General features: G+C 46.0%; 8 protein-coding genes across 8 annotated transcripts; 4 read left to right on the top strand and 4 right to left on the bottom strand.

The window, feature by feature from the left end:
- Positions 1–1077, top strand: N7537_009647 (uncharacterized protein; the record flags this gene model as incomplete). The annotated part of the gene is made up of 1 exon (XM_056900701.1): positions 1–1077. The coding sequence occupies one exon, from the start codon at positions 1–3 to the stop codon at positions 1075–1077; it is 1077 nt and encodes a 358-aa protein (XP_056749369.1).
- Positions 1078–1367: 290 nt separating this feature from the next.
- Positions 1368–3179, top strand: N7537_009646 (Major facilitator superfamily domain general substrate transporter; the record flags this gene model as incomplete). Its single annotated transcript, XM_056900700.1, has 6 exons — positions 1368–1492; positions 1555–1773; positions 1849–2104; positions 2176–2439; positions 2510–2842; positions 2907–3179. 6 exons carry the CDS (start codon positions 1368–1370, stop codon positions 3177–3179), a joined length of 1470 nt encoding a protein of 489 aa, XP_056749368.1.
- Positions 3180–5007: 1828 nt separating this feature from the next.
- On the bottom strand, positions 5008–5909 carry N7537_009645 (GAF domain-containing protein; the record flags this gene model as incomplete). Its single annotated transcript, XM_056900699.1, has 4 exons — positions 5008–5118; positions 5203–5599; positions 5685–5794; positions 5907–5909. The coding sequence occupies 4 exons, from the start codon at positions 5907–5909 to the stop codon at positions 5008–5010; spliced, it is 621 nt and encodes a 206-aa protein (XP_056749367.1).
- A 481-nt stretch (positions 5910–6390) lies between these two features.
- Positions 6391–6986, bottom strand: N7537_009644 (uncharacterized protein; the record flags this gene model as incomplete). The annotated part of the gene is made up of 2 exons (XM_056900698.1): positions 6391–6737; positions 6791–6986. 2 exons carry the CDS (start codon positions 6984–6986, stop codon positions 6391–6393), a joined length of 543 nt encoding a protein of 180 aa, XP_056749366.1.
- A 3075-nt stretch (positions 6987–10061) lies between these two features.
- On the top strand, positions 10062–10907 carry N7537_009643 (SDR family NAD(P)-dependent oxidoreductase; the record flags this gene model as incomplete). The annotated part of the gene is made up of 2 exons (XM_056900697.1): positions 10062–10527; positions 10588–10907. 2 exons carry the CDS (start codon positions 10062–10064, stop codon positions 10905–10907), a joined length of 786 nt encoding a protein of 261 aa, XP_056749365.1.
- A 166-nt stretch (positions 10908–11073) lies between these two features.
- On the bottom strand, positions 11074–11538 carry N7537_009642 (GFA family protein; the record flags this gene model as incomplete). The annotated part of the gene is made up of 1 exon (XM_056900696.1): positions 11074–11538. The coding sequence occupies one exon, from the start codon at positions 11536–11538 to the stop codon at positions 11074–11076; it is 465 nt and encodes a 154-aa protein (XP_056749364.1).
- Positions 11539–13045: 1507 nt separating this feature from the next.
- On the bottom strand, positions 13046–14209 carry fgaPT1 (fumigaclavine A dimethylallyltransferase easL; the record flags this gene model as incomplete). Its single annotated transcript, XM_056900695.1, has 1 exon — positions 13046–14209. The coding sequence occupies one exon, from the start codon at positions 14207–14209 to the stop codon at positions 13046–13048; it is 1164 nt and encodes a 387-aa protein (XP_056749363.1).
- A 657-nt stretch (positions 14210–14866) lies between these two features.
- On the top strand, positions 14867–15316 carry N7537_009640 (uncharacterized protein; the record flags this gene model as incomplete). The annotated part of the gene is made up of 1 exon (XM_056900694.1): positions 14867–15316. One exon carries the CDS (start codon positions 14867–14869, stop codon positions 15314–15316), a length of 450 nt encoding a protein of 149 aa, XP_056749362.1.
- Positions 15317–15614: the final 298 nt, after the last annotated feature.

Genomic DNA, 15614 nt, shown 5'->3' with positions numbered 1-15614 from the left:
ATGGTGCTTCTAGCCAAAGCCATTCAGGGTCCGACCCAGAAACACCCAGAGTATCTCGATAACATCCTTGCTACTTTGTGGCTGATGATAATTTACGAACAACGCTACGGGGATGGATGTGGATTGGGTCTGATCGCACACTTAAAGGGGGCAGCCATGTTCCTACAGCATCGATTGAGTAATTTGCGCGACCTGTTAGATCGAAGCTTTTCGGAGGCCGACGAACACTGGCACATATCTCCCTTCGCTGGCCGCATGATAGTCTGGATCGCGTTTCTAGACGCGAGCGCCGAGTCACACCAACTCGGGGGTGACTTTAACCGAGCTCTAGGCGCAGCTATGACCGGATTGGCGGAAAATGGAATCTTATCTCGACTTCGAGGGTTCACTGCAATCCATCGCTACTCGGTAACACTACCTCTTAGCATCTGGGGGCCAGAGTATCCGCAAACTCAGTTCCTAGAAGACCTGGAAAGTAGGGAAATTTTTTATTGCTATGGAGAGTGCGGCCAGATGCGCCACGTGCTGGCTCAATTAGCCGATGTATACGAAAACGACCCGCTACAGATGGACCCGGTTCCTGTCGCGCGGGGGCTGCACGACATTGGCCAACGATATAGTGAGATTCTGGGCGCTGCTCGACGGCTGGATCTGGCTGTCGCCGGGGATCGAAAGCGTTTTGTGATTAATATTCGCTTTGTCGTGCCTTTCTACCATGCGGTGTTGCTTTGGTACTTTCGGATTACCGCCGTTGCCAAGCCATTCAGATTTGAGGACAAACAGTGCCGAGCGCTCGATGAAATTTTCACCATAGCATATCAGGCTTATCGAGACGAGGGAGAAACAGCTATGGCACGTATTGCGTGGCCATTATTCATGGCTGCAATAGAAACAGATGACCTGGCCCATCAGGACTGGGTGTCGCGACGCTTTTCGCATCTTCGACACCAAGGGGAAAATTACCGACGAGCGGAAAAGGCCCTGCTTTTCATTATTTCCAACCAACAGATTCGTAAAGCGCGAGTAGGGCTGGTTTCTGAATTTCAGTCTGGTAAATTGGAGCGATTTATGATCTGAGATCGCACTACCGACCGGCTATTTCCTGGGGGTATGTCGGATGTCGGCTTTTTCTCGACCCCGGAGAGATGAAGATAATGAAATCTAGTGATAATTGGCTCGAGAGATAAGCAACCAAGTGGTCCATTTGAGTTGATATGTACGATATACAAAAGTATAACCCAACAACCTTGGAATAGCCTGTTATATAAATCAATGGACTCTGCTTTGCTTTATGCATCTAAATTAGCCTACTACAAGAGTTAAAATATCTTTATGATCTCTTCTTCCAACACCAAGATCCTCCAACAATGTCGGAATCGAAGAAAAACGCAGACAATGTCTCTACCAAAGAGCCAGTTGATATAGAGATAGCCTCTTGTCAAAGCAACACCCCCGAGGAGTCGCCTCGCCTTCTACGAAGAATCGATGCCTTGTCGGTTTCAATTTCAACACTCCTTCTCTCGTGGATTAAATCTAACTTGTTTAACTCATTAGCCTCCTTCCTGTGTTGGTGATATCCTATATGCTACAATACTTGGATAAGAGCACAATGAGCAACGCGGCCATCCTAGGTTTACGGAAGGACCTGCACCTTTCAGGACAGGAATACTCCTGGGCATCTAGTTTGTTCAACTTCGGCTACCTAGCAGCCTCCGGACCGATCGCAGTTCTCATCGTGCGGTTTCCCGTTGGCAAATTCATGGCTTTTTCTGTGTAGGTGCCCCCCTTTCCCCCCTCCTCCAAATTTTTCGTTTGCTATGATGAGATGATTTTCTGATAGTCAGGTAGTATCATCTGGGCTATAGTGCTATGCTGTATGGGAGCAACCCAGAACCCTGCTGGTCTTATGGCCACACGTTTCTTCTTGGGGTTGACAGAGGCGGCCGTGGCTCCGGGCTTCAGTATCATTACGTCAATGTGGTACACACGGTCTGAACAGCCAATCCGGCATGGTGTGTGGTTTCTGGGGAATGTTATTTCGGGATTATTTAGTGGGCCTCTGATGTATGCTTTTGGGCATATCACCAGTTTCCCCGCGTGGAGGGTATATATGACCCATCCTACCCTTCCTGGCCACCTCGGGAACTGAATTTCACAGTTAACCCTGGCTCATAGATTGTATTCCTTGTTTTCGGAGCCATCACAGTCGCCTGGGGTGTTTGTCTGTTCTTTCTCCTTCCGGATTCTCTTTCCAAGGCCTGGTTCCTCTCCGAGGGTGATCGAGTTGGCGCGGTCAACCGCGTGAAAGAAGATTTTACAGGAGTCAAGGGCAACAAATGGAAGAGAGAACAGATGTTCGAAGCCCTCAAGGATCCAAAAGTATGGCTGGCCGTACTGATTATGCTGTGTGCAAACATTCCCAACGGAGGAATTAGCAACGTACGTTTCATCACCTAAGATTTATACTCCAACAATCGTACCCAAACCACTAACATATTGCCGTCTACAGTTCGCAGCTATTGTCATCCAAGGCATGGGGTTCTCGGCTAACAAGACCTTCCTAGTGAGCATGATTGTCACGGGTTTCCAAGGGTTTTTTGTCATTGCCTCTACGCTGGGAAGCACTTATCTCCCCAACACCCGGACCATTTGGATGGCCATCTGCACAGTCATTGCTCTTGTTGGTGCTATCGTCATCCGCCAAGTAGACAACTCGCACATTTGGGCTCGGTACTCAGGCTACTGTCTTCTATCCGCGTATACAGCTAATTTCCCGCTGCTGCTGTCTTTGAATGTCGCCAACGTTGCGGGTATCACCAAGAAAACCACAGCTAATGCAATGGTAAGACTTCTTCGTGTTCAGCCTTGAGGGTCAGATTATCTAATAAACAATTTTGCTCTCACAGTGTTTTATCGCGTACTGCATCGGAAATATTATTGGACCCCAGTTGTTCTTCGCCGACGAAGCTCCAAGTTACCCCTCGGGGTTTGCGGCTATGTTGGTCTGCCTTGCTATGTGCATTGGCCTGGTAATTGTCATGCGGGTGTATCTCATCTGGCAAAACACGCAACGCAGAGAGAAGTTGGGCGGGGTGCCGCCCGTGCAGACCGGCAGCACTGAAATTTACATTGCAGATCGCACAGATGGCGAGATGCTAGACTATCAATACGTATACTAGGCAACCTCAGGATTGCCTGGATATGGATCCACACGAATTCTGTTTAACCTGCATGTTTGATTCCATTTCTAGTGCTCTATAGTGGTTGTGTATATCTGGACCAGTCTAGGATAGGCAGCCCTTACTGATTCCGGGCTGTTTGCACTGGATCCGACAGCAAGGGGCACATTGTATGACTAGGCTACAGGTCAACTGCTTGCAATAGCCCTAAGACCAAAATTAGTTGGAGCTGAGGGACAATATCGCTATGCACGTAAGAAATGTTTCTAGGGTTTGCCTATTTAAGGCGGCCGAATTTCTTTTTTTCATTTCTACTTCTCCTTACCAAACAAGCGCGTTGCGAGATTAGTGGCAAAGGCACGATCACCGTCGCAAGCAAGAGCAGTAGACTAAGTGTAGATCATTAAAGACCGTGTTAAAATAAACTCAATCTCAAGTAGTATAGAGTAGGTGAACGTAGGTCAATATATGCCGTAGATCCGATTAAAAGCGAATAAGGTCGGTTCTTCGAACTAAAGAGGCGGCTAACCTTGAGAGAAGCGAAAGTCAAGTTGCTGTTAAAGTAAAAGCGTAGACCAGTGCAAATTCGTTATTAAAGTGTTATTCTAGTACAAAATGTATGCCTCGCTTATTAAATTTCAAAGTCTAAGTCGCTCGATCTAGTATAGAAATGCGATAACCGCTTAGAAAAACCTCGGCGAACGCTTATTGCTAGTAGATACGAGTATAAGCATATACAGCTCGGTATCGAAGAAGGTAGTTAGTAGTAAAAGAAGGATATATAGAGAGCTAGGGCGAGGGAAGAGGGGAAGGAGAAATTAAACCGTATCGTAGCCCCGAGAGATCATCTAAGTACTTATATAGTACTATAAATAGGTCGAAGAACAATTTCCCTAGCGAGTACTAGTAAACTATAAAAAAGCTCGGGGCCTAGGTTATACGTCTACCCTCGATATAGTTAATAATCTTAGAGTTCACTCTGATAAGGGTAAGCTAAAGGAGGTAGAAGAGATATACTACCGAGTACTAGAAGGAGAAGGCTCTAGATCCGGATTATATACCTTATCTTAATATAGTTAACGACCTTAGATGTCTCTACTTCAATTAGGGTAAACTGAAAGAGATAGAGGAGATATACTAGTAAGTATTCAGTGAGCAAAAAGCGGCATGGCCTGATCACTAGAACGGAAGGGAAAGCCAGGAAGTGGCAGAGGAAATCAAGTACATAGCTATCTCCATATCTGATAAATCTTTCAGAGCCAGACATACATCTAAAAGAAAGGTGACGGCAAGAGCTCGGTCCCCGATGCGATATTCGACTGTTTTTTCGATTATTATCCCAAGGAGAACGGTTGGACGCAAGAAACATCGCGCACACCAGGTATTCGCTGGCTTGTCGATACTGCATGTTTCATAAACGATCTATGCAAGACGAATACCGACATACCACTTTGTTAGGAGCCTTCACTCCCAGCAGCTTTCCAATGGAAGACATGCTTGTTGGGTGTTGAAGGAAGTCTACCTCACTGAGGTCGGGTTTCAACGCATTTCCGTTCTAGTAGGATTTAATATACCCGACACGCAGAACTAGGCCCGGCGAAGTGGCTGGCCACGACAAGTCATTTGTGGCTCATAAGTAATTGACGCATACGTAGAATTTTGCGTAAGAGTGATAGCAAGCTCTGCGCGGGAAGGAACCCTACGAGGCTTTGCACCCAAAACAGCTAACAGCAACCACTCAGATGCGTGATCATAAACCAAAAAAATTCATTTTAAGCCCGTGTCTTTCGTAAGCATTATAAAAAGATAAAGAATATTACATTTGCTTTTACCAGTCGCAGTTCTCAGCCAGGAAGGTGGCCAATTTCTCAAGGTATTTCTTGTCCTCGTCGTCAAATCCAGAGGGCTCGGTGCAGTCAATGTCAATAATAGCGACGGTCTATTAATGAAGATGTGAGCATGTTCCTCCAAACCTGATTGTCTCTAGAAAATGCGTCAGGGTCGCCAGGGAATAAGCACTAACCTCTCCATTGACCAAGATAGGCACAACAATCTCACTACGACTCTCTGCGTCGCATGCAATGTGTCCAGGGAAAGTCAGAACGTCAGGAACGATAACAGTCTCCTGCTTCGCGGCAGCAGTGCCGCAAACGCCCTTGCCGAAACGAATCTCCTGGCACGCGGGCTTTCCGTGGAACGGCCCGAGGAGAAGAAGCTGGTTCTCCGAGGAAGAGTATGTAGTTGAGATAATCACACCACCGGAACCGGGTGCGCCAGGCAATGGCGGCGAGGAGACCGGGGAGGCGAGAGCCGGGAATTTGTCGTCGCGAACGTAGAATCCGGCCCAGTTGACGGATGAGGAGGGGGCGGGGAGGGAGGCGTAGGCGTGCCAAAGCAGGGAAGAGACATTGGAGAGGTTGCTGGTGGGTCGTAAGCGACCATGCTTTCAAGGGTTCGCGCGGTTGTTGAAGCGCGCGTATTTGTGATTGAGCTGTCGTGACTCACCTAACCCAATTCCGCTGGCCGTCCAGAAGACCTTGTGTTGACAGCAGGAGCTGTTCGTATATATCGGCCTTGGAGCTACCTGGCATGAAATAGGAGGAATCGGCGTGAGGCTGTTAGGCGCGATTGTGTTAGCGCTGTGTTTCAGTCTGCAGGGATCTGCGCGCCCTGGGCTTGCAGTGGATCAGGAAATTCGCATAGAGCATACCGGGGGGGCGAACATACCATGGCGATTCAATGAATATAGGATGTGTGCGCAGAGATGTGAGAGGACAAAAATCAGATGAGGAATTGATCACGGTAAGTGGCTTCTGGGCATTTTTTAAACAAGGGCAGAATCGGAGAAGCGGGGCGTTTAGACGCTCAACGAAAAAAAAAAAAAGCTTCAACTCCTCTCTTTGACCTTGGATCTTCCAAGGTTAATTTTCTCGCCTCTTGTTCTTTGTTCTTTGTTCTTTGTTCTTTTTATCCCCAATAAAGTCCGACACTGTCGAGATGCATTGAACCCCGAGATACGAGTTCGTGTCGGATTGTGGAACATGCTATTGGTAGAATTACCATCCACTCGCCTCAAAAAGAGCCGGACTCCACATTTTCGTGGGGTTAACTCCCATCGGGTCTTTGTCAACCTTCATGTGTCAACCCCGAAACCCATTCATTCGAGTGCATTGGTTGACTCCACCTTGGGAGTCCAGAATACGGGTTTGGACTATTTCTTGTCTCTCCCTGGAGTGAAAAGAAGGTTCAGCCAGTCGGAGAAACTGACGGAGATACCTCGCAAGCTAAGTTTAACCCGACATCGCATCCTTGAGCTAAAAATCCTATGCACTTGGTGCTTCTCAATCAAGGTGTCAATAATATGATTGACCTCTACCCGAAGCAGAGGTCGTGCTCGGGAGATTGACGGTTTCTTGTACTGGGAACTATGGACGCTGCGACCTTGATAATGGCCCGATTCCAGCTCTCCGGTACCTTTGATCCAGCCATCGGAATAGCTGGAAGTCCAGCACGGCTCTTGGATGTGAATCTCATCGGGAGTAATACGAACAACAGGACCTGGAAAGGGTCAGATTCAATAACTTTTTTTTTATAGGTATTAGATGACATACCAAACTTTCGGTGCATATTGTCAATCTCATACTCAAAAATGCCAGGTCCCCAGGCAGAAAAGTAAATCTCATACAACCCTGTTGCGGCAGCAAGGCGAGGTCCTGGGAACCTGCTGAGCTTGTGAAAATAAAGACGATAAATAATCATGACTATGTTATAGGCCACAGCACTGCCTAACAAGAAACAGACAAACATGATCACCGTTGGTTACGATCACGGTTCGCTATAGTGAAGTTGAAAAAATAGTAGAACACGCTCCCCACTTTCCATACTAGAAATAAAGTCTAGCCCCAGGGCTGTTCTCTTCATATAACTTTTGACGATGAAATCTCTCGGCGCTAAATATGAAAACCATCCCCCCCCCCCCCCCCCCACTACCTTTCCGTAGCCCCACGACAAGACGCAATTGGCCAAGTCCATACCGCATGTTATACCGCATAAACTTTTCCCACTAGGTCGAACACCTCTCCACGGGCTAGTAGGTAACTTAGAACAATTGCTTTACCCTAAGATCTCCGAACTGAGTGGGCCAATCTTCGAAACAAACCTTACGATATCTCTGCCCGCGACCAAAAAAGTCACAACCCCCTTGATTAGACCTCTGCATAGCCCATAAAGCCCATAGCCCAACCTTCGAGCCCATCGGCCGACTATGGGCCCATCCACGGAGCCCATAGGGCCCATTGGGGCCCATAATGGGCCCTCATTATTAACCAAACAATACAAACATGCCAATTTATCGCAGCTATATAATTAATACCCTGTTCTTTAGGGGTGATACTAGGAGGCCGAAAAATAAGAATCAAATTTGATTTTCATAAAGCTTTACTTTTTTATAAGAGGTACTTATTTTTATTAGGGGTTTATATAGTAAGTAGAGGTATTATAAGTGTTACTACAATTGACCATAGAAATGATGGGCTATGCAGAGGTCTACCCTTGATATCACTAATATTGATTAAATAGGTCAACTCTCACATCATACCACCCTTCTCGACAAACCTCGGCGTGTACAATGTACACCGGTAGTGGGATCTAGTGCCCATCCGCTGTGGCTTGTGAGTTTCGGGTTTAGCACTGATTTGATGATGCCGGGTGGGGGGTTGATCGTAGATTCAGACCGCTAGTTGGCTTTGCGCGTCCCCGCCACTAGGTGATCTGTCGATTTCTTAAAAAAATATTCTCGAAGGACATCTATACCGCGGAATGGCGGTGGGCGTCATTGTACATAGATTCTAGTTTACACTCGGCTCTGGCTGTCCTTGATTCGGGCATCGTGTCTCTTCTGTGTCTCAAGGTTTGAAGTGTGTGCGATGTTCTCGTGCTTGCGAGGTCCATGCACATGCACTAACCTATAAGGCTTGGAATGAAATCATTAATGCTGTCGGTGGCAATTAACCAATTCGATAAGGTTCGTGGAGCTGACCCGGGGGTTTGGCGTGTGTTACACGATCTATGAGTTCAAGGATGGAGAACTGTAACTAATAGAAATACGAAGGCAGGAGCATTCTACTAATATCTACCTACATATGCACTTTGTAGGTGGATTGGACGAAAAATGACCCTGGTACACGAGTCGAATATTAGAATATTCTTGTGTACGACAGCGAGGATGTCACGCGCATATTCTCTCAGAGTCAACATCCATAGTCACCCAAGGTAGCAATCAGGAATAGGCCGTATGGAAATCTGCCAGATTCCACCAACTTGAAATACCGAAAGTGGCCTTCCAACATGCTGCCATTGACGTTTCGGAATATCGTTTAATCCAAATAGCACCTTATTTATCTTTGAACGGTAGCCGTAACCACCAACAGCATCGCCCGGTTGCATATCACTCGCATATCACCGGTTCCAGAAGATAGCAGCAGAGAACCTTTTGGAAGACGAAGAGGTGAAAAAGAGAAAATGGAGGGGGGTTATACTCACAGTTGGAGACGTCGCGCCCTCCCGATCCATCGATAATTTTACGGTAGCCAAACTATGGACCGTTTGATGTTTGGTGTTGGTGACTGATGCGTTGGCACATAATGAGTGGATAGGTCGAATGGTACTTCCTCATTATCACCGCGCCTGTCATACCATAGTCTAGCGCTGCTCTTTCTTTCTTTCTTTTTTTCTTTGGTTACCATTTCCCACATATCCTGAATGTTGTATCAAAGTGTCTTCTTCTGAGATACAAGCCTCTATTACTGCTGGTCATACAATCACTTCCTCCATCACACGCACCATGTGCCATCGTGCTATCGACGATTGTGCTAATGCCAATATCGATACTAACAACGGGAAAGAAACTGTCAGAATGGAATAAGGCCCCCCTAGGCCATAAACGGGAACTCCTAATGTAGACAAAAAGCCCTTGGGGCCGCGCCTTCCTGTTCGCACCGCTTCCCCTACCGCCACAGCCCTCAAGGCTGTACTTCTATGGTCTCGTGTTCTCTTTGAATGATGAAGAGAAGGAACATGATGAACGGCTGCTCTAGGCTGGTGGCTCCACCATCGAGAGGCTTCCAAACATGCATCCACGGGCTGTAAAGATGACACAACATGGGTTGATGGTGTGGGAGTTGGTTTTGTTCATAAGCTCTATTCTGAATTACTGCAGCCAAAATTGTATACTACAATGTAGGTAGGGAAATGTACGGAGTAACTATGTACGTAGAGATATGCACTAAACAGGAAACAAGGGCTTAGGGCTCTCGGATAGACACACTCCCGGAAATTAAGCTCACGTGATTATGGAGGACCGTGCATCAAGTCAATCTTACACCCGTTACCTGGATGTGTATTGCACGCCATTTTATAGGCCAACAGGCGAAAAGAAGCTTAAATACTCAATCGAACTCGATTTTCATTCAACATATCACAAAAGCTGCCCGAGCCTCTTGGTTAAACTTGATCCTCTACAATTTTGTACATCTCTAATTCTAAAATAAACATGCACACAGCCCGCATCTCACTGCTGTCCAGACCCATATGGTGACCCGCATTCGTATCCGTTGGTGTCAAAATTACCACTCGGCAACGCCAGCTGCCATGGGTGGTCCGATGTTTTTAAGGCCAGCCGTACCCCAGAAAATGTGGTCCCCTGAGCCGGCTCTATCAAGCGCAAAGTGGATTCCACCGTGTCCAAGGTGAGCGGAAAGCGGGTAGAAGGCCTTCCGTCGCCAAAATGGAGAATATTTAAACGGGCTTCAGTCTTGATTCCAATTGACGCTGCCGAGACTCAATCATATCATTATTCCTATCTATTCATAATCATCACTCACAATGCCTGAACAAATCCTTGCGGGAAAGACATGTCTCGTCACTGGCGGTGGCGGCGGCCTAGGAAAAGCAATTGCAACCCAATTCCTCGAAGCTGGCGCCAGCGTCGTAATTTGCGATGTGAACAAGGAACGTCTACAGAAGACCTCGGCTGAACTGTCATCCAAGGGGCCCCTGAAGGCTATTAAGACCGATATCACCAAGACTGACCAAGTGGAGAGCCTGTTTGAAACGCTGATTGGCGAATTCGGCAAAATTGATGTCCTGATCAACAACGCCGGCATCATGGACCACTTCGACCCGATCGGCGATCTGGATATGGAGCTTTGGGATCGCGTCATGGCGATTAATCTCACTGCCCCGGCTCTGCTGAGCAAATTGGCTGTTCGCAACATGCTGGCGCAGCCGAAGCCTGATGGGCGCATTATTAATATTGTTTCGGTTGCCGGAAAGGCTGGATGGGCTAGTGGTATGTTCTAACGAAAGTGAAAGGTTTCTACTATATCTGAGATTGACTAATTCTTTTTAGGTGCTGCCTATACTGCCAGCAAGCATGGTCTTGTCGGATTGACTAAGAACACTGCTGCTTACTATGGCAACAAGGGCATCAAGTGTAACGCTTTGATGATGGGTGGCATGGAAACCAACATTGCTGATGCGTTCAGCACTGGGATGCATATGGAGGGTTACGAGAAGATGATAAATGTCCTCAATGCCATTCAAGCTCCCCATGTCGATGTGAATGAGGTTGCTGGGTTCTGTGTGAACATGACATATGGAAAGGGCGCTGGTCAGATCAACGGCGCAACTATCGCTATTGATAATGGCTGGACTTCTGTCGTTGGGTAGACTGCAAGATCTTGGACAGCTCGTTGACGGGGGTATAGCTATGGCCGTGTTTCTCTGCAAAGTGTTCGTAGTTCTTTTGACATGCACATGTTTCTTGTAACTGTTTGGGAATAAACAAATGAATCAGTTTGGATACATTTCACGTCGCTCTCAAAACACAAGAGACCTAAGTCATCAAAGGATTTGGCTGAGGGGGTCCCTGATCCCACTTCTCCACGCCTTCAGGAATATCAATAATCGCCTCCTGGCACCAGATATGAACTGCGCCTCGCAGCATCTCCTTATTTAGATCCTCCAAGCAGCCACCTTTCACATTGGTAATTGCAGAAAATGCGGGCTGTTGGCCTGGTGCAGGTACAGTATCCCGGAAGCGATGGAAAAGTCGTGCACCACACTCCTTGCAGAAAAGGCACTCCATATCTCGCCCCTTTAGGGTGACGCGAGTGTAACTGCTGACTAGACTGGAGACTGACTCAGGGAGTTCGAAGTACGGAAATGTTGCGGTGATGCCGAACGCGGACGAGCTTTGGTGCTGGCATTCTGTGCAGTGGCAGACCCAGAGTTTCAGAGGTTTATCTGTCGGTGTTGTGAATTGAATCTTGCCACATTGGCAGCGAGCTTTCATCCCCATGGTGAGCTGCGAAAGAATGCAATTATTTCAAGGTGAGGGGTAGATCCAGATTCCAACGAAGCTCGGGACCCACGCACGGGTGGACCTATGCGTGCTTAGGAAAGCTCTGAGGGTTGGTATTTACAAAAGGGCCCGAGTTGGATAAGTCTTTAAACTAAGGTATCCTATTGGGCTAAAAAGGTTACAATTGCCTTCAAAATTCGAAATTATCTCACATATTATACAAGTAATTGAGCTTTTTACCTCGTGAATTCTTCATTTCAGTCAATCATTTTCATACTTCTGACCAGAACACCAAGACATCCACAGAGGATAGCTAAAAAAAGGCAACGTAGTTTTATCCTAATATATTATCCTTGTTATCATTGCGAGCTAAATCTGATTATTGAAGTTGGTTATGTATGAACTTATACGTACCGAATTTAGACCTTGCCAACCCCTATAGGACCAAAAGGACTCCTATATAGCCCTACGCTAGTATTACTTTACTAAGGATTTCCTATTTTAGCTATATAAAATTATAAATTAATTAGATAACATACTATTTTTATAGGTATATTATTATTATTCCCTATTATATTTAAGAATATAGTTTTTTATATAATATAGTCTATAATAGAATGGATAAATAATTTATATTTATATCGAGAATTATCTTTTTTTTTTTAAAAAAAAAAAAAAAAAAAAGAATGGCCTATATTCTATATAGTAGGAGCCTATAAGTATAAAAGAGCTTAGAAGAAGTTAGTTAGGACGCCAGGCAGCACCAAGCAAGTGACAAAGGTCAGATTTCAATTTGATCGCTTCTAACCAAACAACAGACAACCTCGATGGGTGAGCGATGAGAGATATATATCAGGATGCTGACTCTGAGACATTATCTCGCGAGATAAGGAGAAAGTGAGTATGACCCGCAGAACCCATCGGAAACCCGCGAAAAGCATTTTTGGCCCTCGAAATTTTACAACTTGAGTCTCAATCATTGTGTTCAATCCTATCCTACAGCCGCGATATTGGATTGTATTAATGATGATGGGATATGTAATATATATAGTACACTAAGAATCAGTTAATATAGGCGAATATAATATAAAGGTATCTAGAACGTAAATCTATCAAAAAAAAAATATTCTTTATAATAGTGCACTACCTTTCACATTTATAATTTGATTTTTGATTTAATTGTTACACTATAATTAAATTCGAATTAGACTCTATATTTGAGTAGATTCAAATCAATAATACCATATTTATATAATAAAAAAATTTATCATACAAAGATATTATCCGCTTCTAGCTCAAAATACCTGTCCTGTAATAGGGATAGCTTCATCAATATCTGGTCTTGGCCCACTTGGGTTTCCGTAGATTGTGATATATGGGCCTTTGATGTTGTGATACGTTACCGAAACATAGTTAAAAGCAAAGTAGCTCTTTTTGGTTTGATCCAATGACCTGCTTTTCGTTAGGAGCTGGACCACCAGAGTCAGTTTAAAGGATGGGCCTCTTACCAAGCGTCATCCATCAACGTGAGATGTGTTTGAACATGCTCGTGCCAATCAAGGTACTCCAATATTTCTACCACTGCCTTGGAAACATGATGATCTTCGGTTTCTGCAACAGTGAAGTAAAGCTTTGGAACAGGAACGTCGACGTCAGATCTAAGTTCCCATACCCATTGCATACAGTTCTTGACCTCGGAATTGGAAAAGTCCTCATCCATCAGGGATTTCCAGAGCTTTGTCACCAACTTGAATCCTTTGTCGATGAAATCTCCCTGAAGCCTCCCATTGAGGGTCCAGATCTCACGAACGTGCTCCAGCGACTTGACACGAATCCCGGTATAGACCTTAATCCGTGCTTTATCGGCATCAATCGCATCATAAGACACTCCATCCCAGTCCTGCATGAAACGACCACCTGTGGGCAGCATCCAATCCTGTAGTATATTGAGCGCAGTATTGAAGTTTGTGTTAGTGATCCCGAGTTTGCGAATACAGTCGAATTCGATCTTTGCCGTCTCTACTCCGGTGATGGCGGAGCGGATAACAGGAATAAAGTAGGATTTGAGCATGAAGGACCCTTCCGCCAGATCCAGTCCATGTAATCGTTGACTTTTGGCGTTGAAATTATCGGAAGCTGTCCTATTCTTCCTCGCAACTTCATCAGGTACCACGACCTCACGCTCAAAATCATTGAACCATGCGAGATTCAAGTTGGGCTGAAAAGCTCGCAGATCATTGACCATCCTTTTCTCGGCGATCACGTTGAACGGGTCCTTCTCTGTACCGGCCAGCGGGCCGGTGGTCTCGGCAGCAATGCGAACCGTACATTTCGAATTTCGCTGGTAATTCATGCTCAATTCGAGGTTCTCACCTCGAGGGCTAATTGCGGAAAACCAGGTGATATTGTCTCGTGTTTTGTTGGGCCATGGACCCAGGTTGCATGCGAACACCGAGTAAAACATGAGCAGATGGCGATACTGAGATCCAATACTGTGCTTTCCCAGGCGCAGGTAGACAGCAAGCTTGGACCCTCCTTGCTCCCACCATGTGCGATGGGCTTCATCGTGGAAGAGGAGAGACCGACTCAGTACATCATACGGGGAGTCCCCTTGGTTATGCGTGGTCTCTCCTTTAGAGACAAGGGCAAGAGAGTCTGTCTCCGTCATCTTCCTGGACTTGCTGTGATAATGGTCTGCCTCGACACAGTGAGGAGGAAAATGTATCCCGGGGCAACTCTTTAAAGGCAATTGAGAGACCTCCCTGACCTCTCGTTTCTTGCACGTCCTTCGGAAAAGGCCTGGCCGAGGTCAATTGACGGATTTCAAGGTAAGGAGAACCAGTGGGCTTGCACATTTATGCAAGGAAGTGTCCGGGTTTCAGGTATAATGTCTCATGACTCTGACTGGAATGTTGGGCTGCTACCTAGTACTACATAGTTGCCTCGTCTACGGCGTGTCTGCTCAGCATCTATTCAATACATATCCAAGTGGAGACTTTGATTAAGACATGCAGAAGTTAGGAATGTATGCTGTTCAAACCACAGTAGGCAATACCAACACGCCTTACCCGTATAGGAAGTCACTCGATGCAGTAAAGATCCCTCAGAGAGGCGGTCTGGGTTAATGCAGAGCTCTCATATAATGAGGTGGCGCAGAGCGCATCTTGAGCAGTTATTATAAAACCTCAAGTCCCTCACAAGACCTACTTCAATCACAAAGCCGCCACAAGCCGTTTCCAAATTCCCGCATCTACTAAGATCAAGGAAAATATCTACCACTTTGAGAATCATGCAAGTAAAAAATTCCACGAATGGCTATAAAAGAATGATTAGAGCCCCAGCAGCTCATTGTCTCTATTATAGGACGGGACCAGACAGCAAGCCTTGCCGAAGAGGCTTGAAGCCGATTCCCGCCTCGCAATATAACGAGGTGCTTGACGCGGCTGCCATCTATGTTGATGGCATGCGGACGGGAGACCTAGCCTACACGTCCAAGGGTTTTCGAGACACCGCTACTGTCTATGGTTACATCGAGGACAAGTTCCAAGAAGGAAGCGTCAACCTTATTTTGAACTATATGAAGACACAAAAGGAGCCTCCAGTTTTTAGCGTGAACTTAAGTGTTATCGGTATGACGCCAAGTACCGCAGTCGTCAAATGTGAAATGGACATCGATGCGCCTGAGTATGAGTACACAGACTTCATGTCGCTGGCCAAGGTGGATGGAAAGTGGCAAATTGTGGCTAAGGTTTTCCATGCCTACTTGGATGAATAGAGTCACATTCAACATATTATCGACCTGGTCATATTACATCTTGTGATCAATCAATCAACCAATCAAAGTTCAATCAACCTGTTGCAGTCTAACTAGTTGCGTATGACTATGCAGGCGCTTCATCCAACTGAAGCAAGAACTCGAAGCCAAATGCCGAGCCGGGACCACATAATGTAGTGTATCCCAAAGAGTATACAGGTGCCCATCGTAAAGAGTGCGGAATCAACCCATTCCTGCACCCCGTAACCCCATAGATTCAAGCCCATCCAAACTCATACATAAGAAATTAACATATAAT

Source organism: Penicillium hordei, assembly GCF_028827395.1.
Source record: "Penicillium hordei strain IBT 12815 chromosome Unknown utg000005l_segment0_segment0, whole genome shotgun sequence".
Taxonomy (NCBI): Eukaryota; Fungi; Ascomycota; class Eurotiomycetes; order Eurotiales; family Aspergillaceae; genus Penicillium; species Penicillium hordei.
The sequence above is the reverse complement of the archived record's forward strand: the minus strand, read 5'-3'. Positions and strand labels throughout refer to the sequence as shown.